The sequence below is a fragment of the Tachypleus tridentatus genome, chromosome 7 (genome assembly GCF_004210375.1).
Source record: "Tachypleus tridentatus isolate NWPU-2018 chromosome 7, ASM421037v1, whole genome shotgun sequence".
Taxonomy (NCBI): Eukaryota; Metazoa; Arthropoda; class Merostomata; order Xiphosura; family Limulidae; genus Tachypleus; species Tachypleus tridentatus.
This window is the reverse complement of record NC_134831.1, coordinates 44404147-44419047: the sequence shown is the minus strand read 5'-3', so window position 1 is coordinate 44419047 and position 14901 is coordinate 44404147. Positions and strand designations below refer to the sequence as shown.

Genomic DNA, 14901 nt, shown 5'->3' with positions numbered 1-14901 from the left:
TCAATCTTTTTGGCAAGTATCTTAAATTTAACACGTATCGTCATTTAATTAACTTCTAAATTCAAATTCAAGTTTCCGAATATTGGAACACTGTGTATGTTATCAGATGCAAAGCCGGATTAAAATATATATATATATATATATATATATATCTTTATTCATGAAAATGCCAACAACAAAAATAATACAGTAAGTTAATATCATTTTATTAATGTTTATTCAATTGTGTTTTCCAACATGAGTGTTTGTAATAAATATGTATGCATAAAATATTACTGTCTGTTATATATCCATGTATCTACTTCGCAGGATTTAGATTGGTCGTCGCAAAAATTTGGTCAATGGGGAGATACATACGAATTTTCAATTTTGCGTTTTGTTGTTTATTTGGACGTTTTTACATTTTTTTAATATTACATATTACTGAAGCAACCTTTCATGCTTTAAGATAACAGTCCCCATCAGTACAGTGGCAAATCTATGGACTTACAACGCTGCAATCAAGGGCTTGATTTCCCTCGGTGGACACAGAAGATAGCCCGATGTGGCTTTGCTGTAAGGAAACACACACATTCTAAATTAACCTTTCATCAGTTATGTATTTACATAACTTCCATTCATTGGACGGGTACTCCCGCTTGTATTAAATTAATATGTATGTATCTATACTTTTTTAAACATATTTTGCAATTTCTTGTGAAATCAAACCTCTCTTTCCTCTCTCCCTCTTTGTTTTCATTTTTGGCAAGTAATTTGCTATTTTAAGTCTTTAAAGCTATTTACTTTCAAGGTGGTGCTGTATATCTGTAAACGACGGGCCTCCATTGAAAAGATGGGCATTTTTATACTAGGCCTATTAGTAGTGTTATTTAGAAATTATATAAACTATTTGGGAGAGTAGTTATTTAATTTGCTATTTCATACTAATACTAGAGGTAATTATGGCTACAGTAGAATATGATCTTGATACTTCAGGGGGTCTTATGCCGGTAAGTGTTATGATTTTTGTCACTGTCAATGAATATTACTAAGTTTTAGTGTGATAGTGATAGAGGCGAAAGAAAGATTTGCTCTGCAACCAAAGATGGCTTCTCTTTGAATTTAGGCCTAATAATGTAATATATTAACAGGAAAGTTTAAATCTTTAATGTTATTTTTTGCTTGCACATAATTTAGGTTTGTAGGTACATGTAGCTACAAAGTGTCAATTTTAATTGTTTAGCAAATTCAAGCCTTGATAGCTCCACCACCAAATGAAGGAGAGTCTAAAAAAAAGAAGGATTACGAGCCTCGCTATCGACGACCAGCTCGAGCAGTTAACCATGACTGTTGTGACAGTTGTAAAGAAGGAGGGGACTTGATTTGTTGTGATCGCTGCCCAGCATCCTTTCATCTTTTGTGCCAGTAAGTTTAACATAAATCAGGTTTACTTAATATGTAATTATGTATGTTACTAGTAAATTTTAATTGGTTATAATAAGTTTAAAATATTAATTGCTTAAAATTTTATTTTATGTATTTGGCTTACAGTTTTTTAAACTGGTTTATTTTTGACATTCATAGTAATGTTAATTAGGTATTATAAATAAACAAGGAATATAGTTTTAACATCAGTTGTAAAGAAAAAAATTAGACTGACAGTTAATGCCTTCAATATTTCAGACATTGCCAATAATAATTACAAAATAATCTCTCATGTTTAAAGATGATTTAGAAGTGTTAATTTTCTTCAGGTTTTGAAAGTGTTTAATATAAATGACATAACCCAACTATTTATAGTTTTGTAATGTTCTTTAGTTTTTTCTTGTAGATAAAGATATTTATATTTCTGTTGGTGTATAATTACTATAATGTAATGTGAAGTATACCAACATACTATATTTTGACTACAAAACCTCATTGATGTGATAAAAAAATTGTGTGTGTGTGTGTCTGTAAATATATATATTTACTTACAGATAATAAAAAGGAAAATTAACAAAAAATGTCAATATTTGGTTGCTCAAATATTGGGAAAATTTCTTGTTAAGATAAACAACAAACTCAACAAAACTAGTCTTGTAAAGTCTGTTGTTTATGACTAGCTGAGACAGCTGAGTCCACTCTTGGATGAAAGAAACTGAATTCCTGAAGTAGATTGTCTGTTTTGAACTGTTCTTTGTAGCAAATTCCACACTTTCAGTTGAATTTAGGTCCAGTGACTTTGTAGGCCAGTCCAGTAAATTTTCTTTCATCCTGAAAAAAAAATTTCTATGTGATTATAGTGCTATGAGGACAAACATTGTCCTGCAGATACAAGAACCAGTCTTTCAGAGCACTAACAAAAGGATAAACAGTGGGTAGCAGGATCTTATTCATGCAACAATTTGTTTTCAGGGATCTTCCAACCACACAGTGTTTTGTATATCTTTTCATGCAGATTCCTTGTCAGACCATAACTGAGCCATATTTAAAGACATCATGGTGGAGAGTGTTACAAGCCAAATGTTTTTTTTTCATGTCTACAGTCCCTTACATCTCAATAACTTGAAGATACATGGAGCTTTGTTTCAGCTGTGAACAGCCAAGGAGTCAACCATTGCTGAAGAGTCCAAATGACATGTTATTGGGCAAAAGCCAGCTGGGCTGTTCAGTGCATTGGAATCAGTTCTGGTACTTTAACTGGTATGCTGGATCTCTGCCAAGCCTCTTGGAACCTGTATCTTAGTGTAGAATAGATACACACATTTTAGTGGTTTGCTGAAGCTCATTACTATAGATCGATTCTGCAGATATTAGTCATTTACTACACTTGTAGGCTTCTTACGATGTTCTCTTGGTATCTGTCACAGTCTTCTGACCACCTTAGTCTGGGTGAAGCCTTCCTGAAGCTGTTCAACTGCTCTATTAACTTCAATTTCTATTAATTGGTTTCTAACAGCTTTCACATACTTTTCAAGAGTCAGTACCAGCAAAAACAAAACAAAAAAAACATCAAGAAGAAACACCAAGACCCAGCATTATCTCAGCAGTTAACATCTTCCCTAATCAATCAAATTTTAAGTTAGCCTTTTGCTTTGCAGAATGTGAGTCATTTTACATAAGGAATCATTGGTTATTAACTTTCAAACCATAGGTAGGATTAGTGTAAGCCTCTACAATAAAAATGCTAAGTGAGTAGTGTGTGTGTGTGTGTATATATATATATATATATATACACACATATATATGTATGTATATATTTTTTAAGTATGTAACCTTTATAGTAGTTATTGAAAGTAAAAAAGAAATAGATCAATAGAAGTAAGGTTCAAATACTAATTCTGTTAAAGTGTATAAGTGAAGACTATTTTGATATTGTCATATGCAAGTTGTTTAGGTAATATTGGATTTAATTATTATTTTTTTAAATTAAAGTTGAACACTTCAATAGACAAACAACAATGTAGCCTGTAACACCAACTATATAATGATGCAATGCTTTGATTAACTTGCTAAATTTTGGTAATTTAAGGTAAGAAGCAGACGAGAGAAAACTAAATGGTGGATATTAAAATATGTTGTGATAATATTTTAGTTATCTAACAACCCTATTTTAGTTTGTAATCAAATTTAATGAAGAAATTTAAAGTAGAAATTTGACTCTCTGTAATATTCAGATTAAGGAAAATTAAAGGGAATAGTAAGTTTTACAACTAAAGCCATTGTGTTCTAGCTAGAGAAGAAAATACAGTTAACCAGTTTATTGTAGTGCAGTAATGTCACTGAAGTGAATCTGCATTATGTTGATGAGTAATTGGACTATATTTTCCATTTAAATCTTTGTTGCTTGTTTTTAATAGTATCTTGTAATATCTGTGACAGACTTAGATAAATTTTTACTATAAAAGGCTTCATTTTAGAATTTGTTATATAGTTAATGTAAAAATTGCATAGTCTTTGAAGAATTACAGTTTTTTTCATTGTTAATAATTTATAGTTGCATATTTTAACTAAACTATGCACAAGTGTTAATACTAAAGGCTTTGATATTGGTGAAACACAGAAAAGCTACATGTTAACAAGAACAGAGTGGAGTTGTACTAACTTTACACTAGCTAATGTGGTTTTATGTACCTTTAACTCATCTACAAACACTTGTTTGTGTGGCTTAACCCTTGTTCTTATAATATATAATTGTATGTTAGTTTTTTATATTAGTAATATACTGGTTTAATGAGTCACTTTTCAAAACAAATCTACACAAGTTTCTTATTGTAGTAACCCACCACTGGAAGAGGAAGACTTGCCAAGAGGAGAGTGGCTTTGTCATCGTTGTAAAGTGTCTCCTACTGAAGTAAGTATATACTCGTTGCATAATGTTTCTCATTATAATAAAGCTGGATAGTTAGTAGAATTTCACAATCAATTAACTGATCATTAATTGATTATATTCAGCTAATCAATTGTTCTCACATGAGACTTGAGTAACTGGAAAAACTGCAACTAGTACTAATTGGAAATACTGAATTAGATTAGTTTACTATGCAGTGAATTGTGAAACTAATTGATTAAGCTAAACACCTTCATACTCCGTTGACGTAATCGAGAAATTATAATGGCAGTATTAAGATTACTTGAATAGTTGGAATAATCAGAAATACTAACTTTTGATCAGTTGATTATTTTCACCATATTTATTTATTCCATAATTTCAATTAATGGATTATTTTATATGACACTGATTGTTATACTGTATTTCTTGGCATTAAAGATGCACCCCCACTTTGATTAGCTAAATTTTGAAAAAAAAGATAAACATATTCAGTAACCTGTAACTTGTAGCAAATGGTGTAGAGTGCCCCCCCCTGTATTTTTTGTAGAAGCCATTATCTGGGGTGTGATTAAAAATTTTGATTCAGTTGAACTAGTACAGAGAACTTCTATCAAGAACAGGTCTGTGTTTGAAATCATTACGTAATAACTGAACAGAATGTTCTGAATGAAACCAAAACAAACATACAATATTTTACAAATGGCTGCTAGTACTGGGTATTGTTTTTGTAATTTTACTTTTTGTATGTTCTTATAATGTTGTTTTAATGTCAAGATCATTTAAGGTGAGTAAAAATGCCATTATTTGATGGAAAATAGACAAATTAAACCATCGACTGGTGTAGCTTGGCTTATTGTGGAAGCGTCAATGAATTTTGTGATCATTTATGGTTATCTTGTTTGCTTATTTGTTATTTAATACTAAATAACTCGTATATTTCATTCTGGTCACATAGAGGGGCTTGGATTACTGTCTAGTATTGAAATGCTTCCTCTAGGCTTAGGTTTAGGCCTATGGGCAACGTAACCTTTAGCCTGGAAGATGCAAGGTACGTTTTTGATACTTGTTTTGAGGAACAAATAGCATCTTTGATGCTGGAAAATACAGCAATTGATACTCAAAGGTAATAGATTACATTGATTAATCAAGATTTGAGATGTGAAGGAGAGAGCTTGGTTTCATTTAAGGTAGTTTTACATTTTTAACAAAGTTAGTGATTTGTATAGTGGGTTGCTATTTATAGTAGAGTAAGCTGGCACTTTTATGGAGTTAGGAGAGGAATTGATGATCTCATGAGGAGTAAAAGAGGGTGTAAATTTTCACTTTTCTCAAGGTTGGGTGAGCAAAAGGCATCCTTGAAGGGTTAAGTAGTCCTAAATGTGTAGGTTATGTGATAAATATCAAAGCTTGTGTTTCACAAGCATTTTAAAGGCACATTGATTAGGAGTTTAGAATCATCCAGATAAAGACAGTTATTGTGTTTTTCTGTCATAATTTAAACTCTTAAATTCATAGCTTAATAATTCATGTAAATGACACTTTTTCTTCATTATTTTCTAATTTATACAAGTCTGTATTTATTAAGTAATAAAATTATTGGACCATACAAAAAATGTGAAGGCAGTTTAAAAGGGCACTTTGTAATAGATGAACATATGTAGTTATTTCAGAAAAGTAAATTAGACAAAATGGATAACAAATACTTCACACAGGTAGTCACAGTTTAACCCTGTTGCCTACAGTAAAAAAAAAAATCAAAGGTTTTTATCCATCAGTTGATGATGCAATGTTTTAGTGTCTTACATTCAAACTTTTATTAAACTACACTTTGTCATTCTAATTAGAATAGCATAAAATTTAAGATAATAATCCATATTTCAATAGTATACAAGTTTTAATTTTTTAATTCTACAATTCCTTTAGTGCATTATTTAATTAAGTAAAAGTTATTTAATACACTACTGCCATTAGTATAAAAAGTAGGGTTAAGTTTCACTGATAGTCAACAGCAAAAAAAGAATATTTGGGTAAGTACTTTATTTTGACTTTATTCTTTATTTCTTATTAAAAAAGTAAAATATAAAAATTGGGATCTTTTTATGTTAGTCAAGATTAGGTAAAATAACTAATAATCTAATAAAAATATTTTGCAAAGTATGCATGTGAACAGCTTCGAGTAGCTCTTGGATAAGGTTATTTGATAGCATTATACGAGTTGCACATTCTGCAAGTGATTACCACATGGCATGAAAAGTAGTTAGACACTTTAAAAGACATTGAAAAAAGGCAAAAAACAACAAAATTTAACTGTACAGACTTAAAGCTACTTAGGATAAATGAATGTAATTTCATGTTATGTTTGAAGTCATTCTAGAAAGAAAACAAGGGTAGTTTATAGATTTTATTTTGATTTTTCTGTGATTACAAGGTTGGTCAAATGGACCAATCACTTAGAGTTGGTAGAGTAAATAACAGATAGAATATAAAATTTTACTGAAAACAAACATCTGAAATGTATTTAGGAGGTTTTATAGTTTGCACAAATGAAATTTAAAATTTTTGAGATGAAGAAAAGTATTTAAATCTTAACATGGAAATCACTTTGCTCATAAACTATTTGAAACGAATACTGGATACATGCAAGAAAACTTTTTTTTTAGTTTATTAAAAATACTTCCCTAAAAAGTGATATTTTTGTATATCAAAGACTTGTAATGTTCACTGAAGGACTGCCAGATTTTGTGAAGATAAAATACACACACACACACACACACTATATTAAGATTGTAGTATCATATCTATAAAGATTTTGAACAAGTACAAAGAGACCATGTGGTCAGTCAAATTGACCAAGCCCATGTTGAGAAAATTAACTTTCCAACAGGCAGGTGCAAGGATTCTTATTTATTTTGAAGTTACTATTTCACATAATCAGGTAAGATTGTTGTAACCTTATAGTAAATACATACTATCTGACAACATAGGCAAAGTTAAAGAAAGAATTTCAACCATTTGGAGATTAATCCCAAACAGTGAAACAAATGACTAATTATATTCCTTTTGCAATCCATGTCAACATACAGCAAAACTATTTTCATGAGAGGTTGGTTAATGTGACAGACCTTTTACAACAAAGTAACCATCAGTTTCCAAAAATTTAGTAAGTTTATTTTGTATTTTTACAAAATTTGGCAACCTTTTAAAAAATATTACAAGCATTTTGTACACGGAAAATCAGATTTTTAAATTCATTATTTTTACTAAAAATTTTTATGTGAATATATGGAATCAGTGTGGAGATTGCTTCAATTGCAAAGTGATTTTCAATTTTTATTTGCATAACCTTTAAAGCTTCCTAAATAAATATCAGACAGTTTTTTCAGTAAAACTTGATATTTTTTCTGTTATTTACATTATCTTCTGTACCTTAACTTTATGTGGACTTGTTCAATTTGACCAACTTTGTAAACACCATAAAAACAACACAAACTGAGCATAGATTACTCTGTTTTTTCTTACTAAATGTCTGGAGATTGTTACAGAAAACTACAGTTGCTTTTTCTGATTAGCTAAATGCTCATAACAATGTACACCTGTTTATACTTAATTTTTTTGTTCTTTCAGCTGTCTAATTAATAATCTTGTAACACAAGTTGTAACTCATTCAGCAATGTAGCTCAAGTTATTAGATGATTCATTTCATGAGCTGCCATCTTTTTCATTATTACCCTCTTTACCTGTCTTACCCATTCAATGCATGTCACTCCTTGTAGGGTCCCAAGGGTGCATGCTAGATTTGGTGACAATAAGCCCATAGATTCAATACTTTTATGTGGATACATATAGATTTTTGTCAAATGGTTTAGATTGAAAGTCTAATATAAAGAAAGTTGGCATTTGTTAACAATTATTACTTTTGAACTACTTAGGGGAAGAAACCTCTGTTTCAGGTTTTGTTTGAATACAAGTAAGAGCAAGGAAATTATAATTTGAAATGTTTATAAAAATTACATCAAGTTAATTGTAAGCTGTTAGAAAAAGAGAAACTGAAAATCTACTTATTTGATGCATTATTTAAATAAATAAAAATGTTCTATTATACAAAAGTTAAATAATACTCTTAATTTGTTTAAAATATTGAATTGTTTTAAAGGTTGATGATGATGCAGCATCAACGAGCAGCTCGCAGAGTCGGCACAGTTCTTGTAAGGGTTCTCAAAAGGAAGGACCTGCTCATAAATCTGGTGAAAAGACTCCAGTAAACGGAACTTGTCAAAATGGCCAAATGCCAGAACAGGGACTTCAGAAATATAAGGAGTGTGCAGAAAAGGGCAAGTCAAAAGTAAAGTCACCACCCTTAAAGACAGAGCCTATGGATGTTGATATCACACACAAAAAGCCCACAAATGAAAAAAATTCACATCCTTTTCACCTTCTTATACAGGCAGCATCTACTATGAATCCAAAGCAGTTCCAGCTACCAAATGAATTAGTGTGTACAACACAACTTCCAGGTAAGTTTGGATGTATTGTATGTTATCAGATGTAGTAGAGTTATGAACACATCAGAAATTACTTTTGTTAAACTTTACACGGGCAACAAATTTCCCATATTATCTAGAGTATTTTAAGTAAATAAACTTCTTTTGGACAACACATATCTTGAAATATCTTTTTTTTTTTTTTGATCAACTGAGACATGAATATTATACCATGAAACATAAATAGGCAAAGCTGATGCAGATGTTAAGCCAACTTGTATTCCTTTAACACCCATTCCAGAGGCATTTTTTTTTGTGTGCATCTTGCAGGATTCTAGTTAGTTATATTCAAAATTTAATTACCTTTTTTTCATGGTATACAAATAAATATAGCATAAAAGGTAGCTAATAATTAATCTTTTAATAGTATATAAATTTTAATTTCTTAATTTTATAAAGCAATATTAAAAAACAATCTTGAATTTTCCCTAGCATGAGATTTGACATTTTCTCTTTAATTTATTTACCACATTTTGAGAAATAAAGAATTTAATTTGAATTACTCATCATAATGCAGTCATTGCTTAGACAAAGCATAATTTTCATATCCTGTCTTATTTGGTTACAGAGCCATCAAATAGAGAATTAGAGAATTTGCCATACCTACTTGTCATATTCTCTATTTCAGAAATTGCCATTAGTTCTCTGTAATGTTCAATACTATATTATTTATAACCAATAGAAATCTAAGGTTTAACTCTATTAAATGACATATATATTACAATGTTTTCAATACAGAGTTGTTAATCTTGCTTTCAGTTCAACTTTATTTCCATGGGAAATGCACTGACAAACTTAGATGAATTTTTAATGGATCTTGTCAAATAGCTTGAAAGCCATAAAATGTGGGATAGTTATGAGACAGTCTGCTTTTTGTATGTTATTATTTTATATTCTTCAGTGTGTTATTTAAATAAGAATTATTTGGTGTGGTGGTACTGTTAGTACAAAAAAGTAGGTTTAAGTTTTATTGACAATTTATAGGAAAAAAAGGGGCACGGGTAAATATTTCTAGCTTTTCATTTGTAATATTTATCACTGTAAAAGTGATTTAAAATGTAGAGAGGGGATACATTTTAGGTTAGTTAAGGTTGGATTAGTTAAAATAAGTGATAATAATGAAATATTGAAAGTACACTTGAAAATAACTTCTGCAGAGTTCTATAATTAGATGGCCTACCCTACATTTGCTTGACTCACTATAACTAAAGTGAGTGATTTCCCTCAAGTAAGCAATTGCAGCAATTGTCAGTCAAAATTTTAATAATCTTATGGTCCTGAATAAGTATTGTAAATAATTGTACATGTACAATTATTAATAACTCTATGGTAGTTTATTTCTACCAATCATCACTTTCTGGGACATAATTTTTCAAAAATTGGCATGATTGTTAGATGCAAGATTTTGTGGCTAGGGGGTCTTAAGTGTAAATAGATCCAACTTTTGTAAATGTAAAGCTACTTATGTATAAATAAATGTAGTTTTGTGTTACAATTTAAAGTAAGTATAGAAGGGGAAAAAAAAAAGCAATTTATATTTGTTTCAGTTTTTTTCTTGGCAGTTATGAGGTCTGTCAAATTGACCAATATTGTAGAGAGGTTAGGATGGGCAAAATATAGAGCTTTATTTTTAAAAAAAGTTTAACATTTATTTAGGAGGTTTTATAGATTATGCAAATGAACTTTGAGATTTGTGAGATGAAGAAAAGTATATTTAATTTTGACATGGAAATCACCTTGCACTTAGACCAGGAAAAAAAAGGAAAAAACTATATATTTACAGACAAATCTTCAGTACAAATCTGATTTTTGGTGTACAAAATACTTATCATGTTTACTAAAAGCATTATTTACATATTTTATTAAAAATTATAGTGGGGAAACTATAATGACTATGAAATGATAATGAGGTGTGTTGGTCTTACCACCTTCTTAGTGAGATAGTTAAGTGATAACTTAATATTAAGAGTAGATTTGATTAATTTAGCAGTTTTATATGTATAAATTATGGCTGTAATAATAGCTATTATGAGTACTAAAAATATTTGGGAAGCATAGAAGTTAACTCTTTGGAATGGACTTGGTCTATATGACCAACTGTGTGACCTCTTTTTACTTGTTTAGTCTTTTTTTAGATTGTATACTTCTAACTTCCAATAAAGTGTGTATATCTTCACAAAATTGGACAGTATTTTGGTTAATATTACAAGTCTTTAACTTACAGAAAAATCATATTTTAGTGAAGTATTTTTAATAAAATAAATATTTGTCCATGAATATTATTTGTTTTGAATAGTCTGTGTGCAAAGTAATTTTCATGTTAGATTCAAAATACTTTTCCTTATCTCAGAAATCTCAAACTTCCTTTGTGTACTCTCAGTGACCTTCTAAATACATTTCAAACATTTTGCTTCAGTAACACTTGATAGTTTAGTTTATCTATTGTTTTCTCTGACTTAACTCATAATTGATTGGTCAATTTGACTGATGTTGTAACTACCAAAAAAACATCAAAATAAATCTTTCTAGAATGACCTCATATTGCAATATGAAACATTGGTTTATCTTAAGTAGCTCTACATTTGTAACAGTATACATCTCTTTATAATCAAATTTTATTGATTATTGTCTTAGAAAACATGCAGTTCATATTATGCTATCAAATTACTTTACTCATGACTACAAGTATGAACTAGTACAAGCATCTCGCATGCATGCTTTATGAAACAGTTTTATTGTATTATTATTTATTTTACTTAATCTAATCTTAACTAACCTAAAAGTATGCTTATTTTTATATTTTAGTTACTTTTATAATTATGTGTAAAGAATAAACTTGAAAAATAAAAATAAAATACCAATATTTTTTTTTCTTGCTTTTGGTTGTCTAAGAGAGTTAATTATAATTTCTATACTATTCATAGTATTGTAATTGATAATTTTCATATAATGAAATAATGTGCTGAACAATATAGACTGATAACATACAAAAAGTAGACAAATTCCCTTAACTCTCACATTTTTCTGACTCTGCAACAAGAGTTATGAATTCATCTAAGCTAGTCATTAACTTTCTCATGGGAACAATATTAGTACTTTGAATGAAATTGGCATTTAACTGTTCAGAACATAATGCTATAATATATGTCATTCGTTAGATTTGAGTATCTATAGGTTATAGGTAATATATAATTAAACGTAAAAGAGAACTGTTAATAAATTATGAAAGATTGAATGTGACAGGTGGGTGTGGCAGGAGTGGTTTGATTTCCTACTCAATAGTTCTATAACTAATAGAATTGAAGACTATAATAAATGGGGTTTATCAGAGGAATAGAAATTTTATAAAGAATAAGTTGTTTAATTCCTTACTTTTTGAAGGGGTAGTGGATAAAATAGGGATGATGACATTCTAAGAGAAAATGTCACATGTGACACACTAGGGAAAATTCAGGATTTTTTTTAAATATTGCCTTGTAGACTTAAGAACTTGAAACGTATATATATTATTAAAGTATGGATTATTAGCTAAGATTTTATGCTATACTAATTGGTATAACATAAAAAACTTTGATAATTTTTGATGTAAGGTACTAAACCTTTGTGGCATGCAAAGTAAAGGATACTTGTGGGAAAAGGTTAATATTTACTGTGGAATAACTAACATACTATAAGTTATAAAAACACCATACAACATAAGCAGTTGATCTACCTTTTGTACCATTATTAGTATTTAGGTTGATATTTGTTCCCTCTGACCTTGGTACTAACAGTTTTCTGTGTGTATTTAGAAAATAACAAAACTCACCTTGCTGTAATATCTATAACAGAGATATTATCAAGCAACAGGTGGTTTGTCCTACCTGCTTTTTATTTTATTTTTTTATTTTATTTTTTTTTCTGTTGGCTCAGTCAGATTGGCAGAGTTTGTTACCCCAAATGGACTTTTACAGTTATAGTATTAAAAGTTGTAATATGTTTTATGCATCTTTCCAAAATGTCACAAGCTCCAGTAAATTTGAGCTGGAAGCAAATGGGCAACTCTGTAGAAAACCCGTGGCCTGAAACAAAAGGGTTAAATCTGCAGCAGAGTTAACATTCAGTACTTTTCTTTCCTCTGCCATTATACATTAGAAATGTTGTTAGACTAGATAAGAGATAGCTTCAACTACTTGCAAGAAGTTTGACAAATATCTGCAAGACTGTAGTATGGCCATTCTTGATTTGGAGTTGGTTACAGTGGAGGTCATGGGCAATTCTGGATTAGTTATAGCTACAGGATAGCAAGAGGAGAGCTGCTTTTACAAAATCTTGGTATTTTATACTACTTAATTATTATAGTTGTGACTCATTATGAACTTAGTTGATCAGTTCTGCACTTGATTCTTTTAATCCTGTTGTTTCTTTTGCAGCTTTCTATCAAATCAATACCATAACACCTTGTTAGTTGGTTTGCATGGACCAATTTCTGGGCAGTTATCTGGACCTACTAACTTGGAAAGTATAAATGCAAATTAATTAATATTGGTCATTTTACACATTCTTACATTTACTGCTTTCTCAAAAAATTATTTTTGGCTCTAACAACCAGAACTACTAGTTGCTACTTCTCATTTTATGCTCTGGAACCTGTTTCCTGGTAAATCACATAATGTATCTTGTCTTTCCTTGGTAACCTTGTTTACTTGTTGGCATTAAACATTTTTTATAGTGTGCTTATTTGGGTAATTGTTTCCTATTATGGGGTTTTTAGTACTGTATTTCTTGTTGTTTTAAAAGTTTCAAAACTTCTGTCGTTTGTAACTTTAACAAATTCTTCATACATGTGTAAAATGTGACTATGTAACATATGATTCACAAAAGTTACCTTCTGTGTGTGTCTGTCAAGAAATTAGTTGTGATCTTGAACCTTAGATATCCATCTTGTGTTCGCTTTTTGACTCGCAGTTCTTGTTAGCAATACAAAATCAGTTTCTTTCAAATAACACCAAATGTGTCTGGCTTTGTCCATCAAAAGCATATGAATGTACAGCATAGAACAGCTTTCATTTCTTCCTACAATCCTTTCTGTAGCCAAAGTGCATCATTTCAAAGCAGAACTTGACTGTTACAGGAAGCACTGTCCACAGAGCTGCCAAATTCTATTATTTTTGTGAACCTATCTCACATCACTGGGACATGGGAGGACTGGTTCTTCACTGCAAAGCCTGTCCCCAATAATGCTGCACCTGGTAAGTTGCTTGTGGTCTCAAGAGATGGGCTATTTGGTTTATATAGAGGATTACCTATAACAGCAGTTCTATCGACTTGTGTTACATGAAGTAATTGATTAATCAAAATTGATAGGGTTTTTAATTATTTCAGCAACTGATCACTTGAATTATGATTAAATCAATTGCTTTGAGAATAGTTAATCAATCAGCATTAGTACTTCTAATTATTTACTGTTTTTGATTCTTCTAATTATCCAAGTAATTGAAATAGTACCATTATATTTGTTTGTTGTTAAGCACATAAATAAGTAATGTGTAGGGAGAGGGGTGGGATTTGATGAGCTTGGTTTCAATTTTTCACTTGCCATTAAACTTGCTACCTAATCTTTGTTATGACAATCCACTGGAGTTGTCTGCCACTGTCACAAATTATGAACTGCTGGCTAGAGGGAAGTGCATATTAACAACTCCATCCTCCCATGTTCACGGATTGGTACTATAGTTTGAAAACAACTGTACAACTTGATTATTTGAATTCAATAGATTAATGGATCTCTTATGTGCTACCCGCTTGGTGTGGATTCCTGTACATGGTGAGGGGACCTCCCAGGGAAGGTTCTGTTCTTTCAGTTTACCTCCTCTAGGATCTGAACATTTATTCATGTGTTTGCTGTATGTGGCAACCTGTGAAGGGGAGGAGAGGATCCTGGTGATTGGAGGGGTTCAACCTTAACACACCACTTTAACCTTGAATTCCTGTTGACAGGCAACCTTTGAGTGGTTCCCCCAGGGTCAGTTGGCTGGTCCATTTGGGCTAGGTTCAACCAAGTACCAGCATTGGATGTTCTCATCA

At 30.6% G+C, this 14901-nt stretch overlaps 1 protein-coding gene across 2 annotated transcripts in view; it reads left to right on the top strand.

The window, feature by feature from the left end:
- The first annotated feature begins 803 nt into the window (after nucleotides 1-803).
- The window catches only part of LOC143255557 (PHD finger protein 12-like), an 80160-nt gene continuing 66062 nt past the window's right edge, over nucleotides 804-14901 (top strand). For both annotated transcript variants that reach the window (XM_076511393.1, XM_076511392.1), the window contains exons 1-4: nucleotides 804-989; nucleotides 1223-1404; nucleotides 4240-4315; nucleotides 8448-8808. In XM_076511393.1, the coding sequence (XP_076367508.1) occupies nucleotides 942-989; nucleotides 1223-1404; nucleotides 4240-4315; nucleotides 8448-8808 (667 nt within the window). In that variant the 5' untranslated portion in view covers nucleotides 804-941. The remainder of the gene's footprint in view (nucleotides 990-1222; nucleotides 1405-4239; nucleotides 4316-8447; nucleotides 8809-14901) is intronic.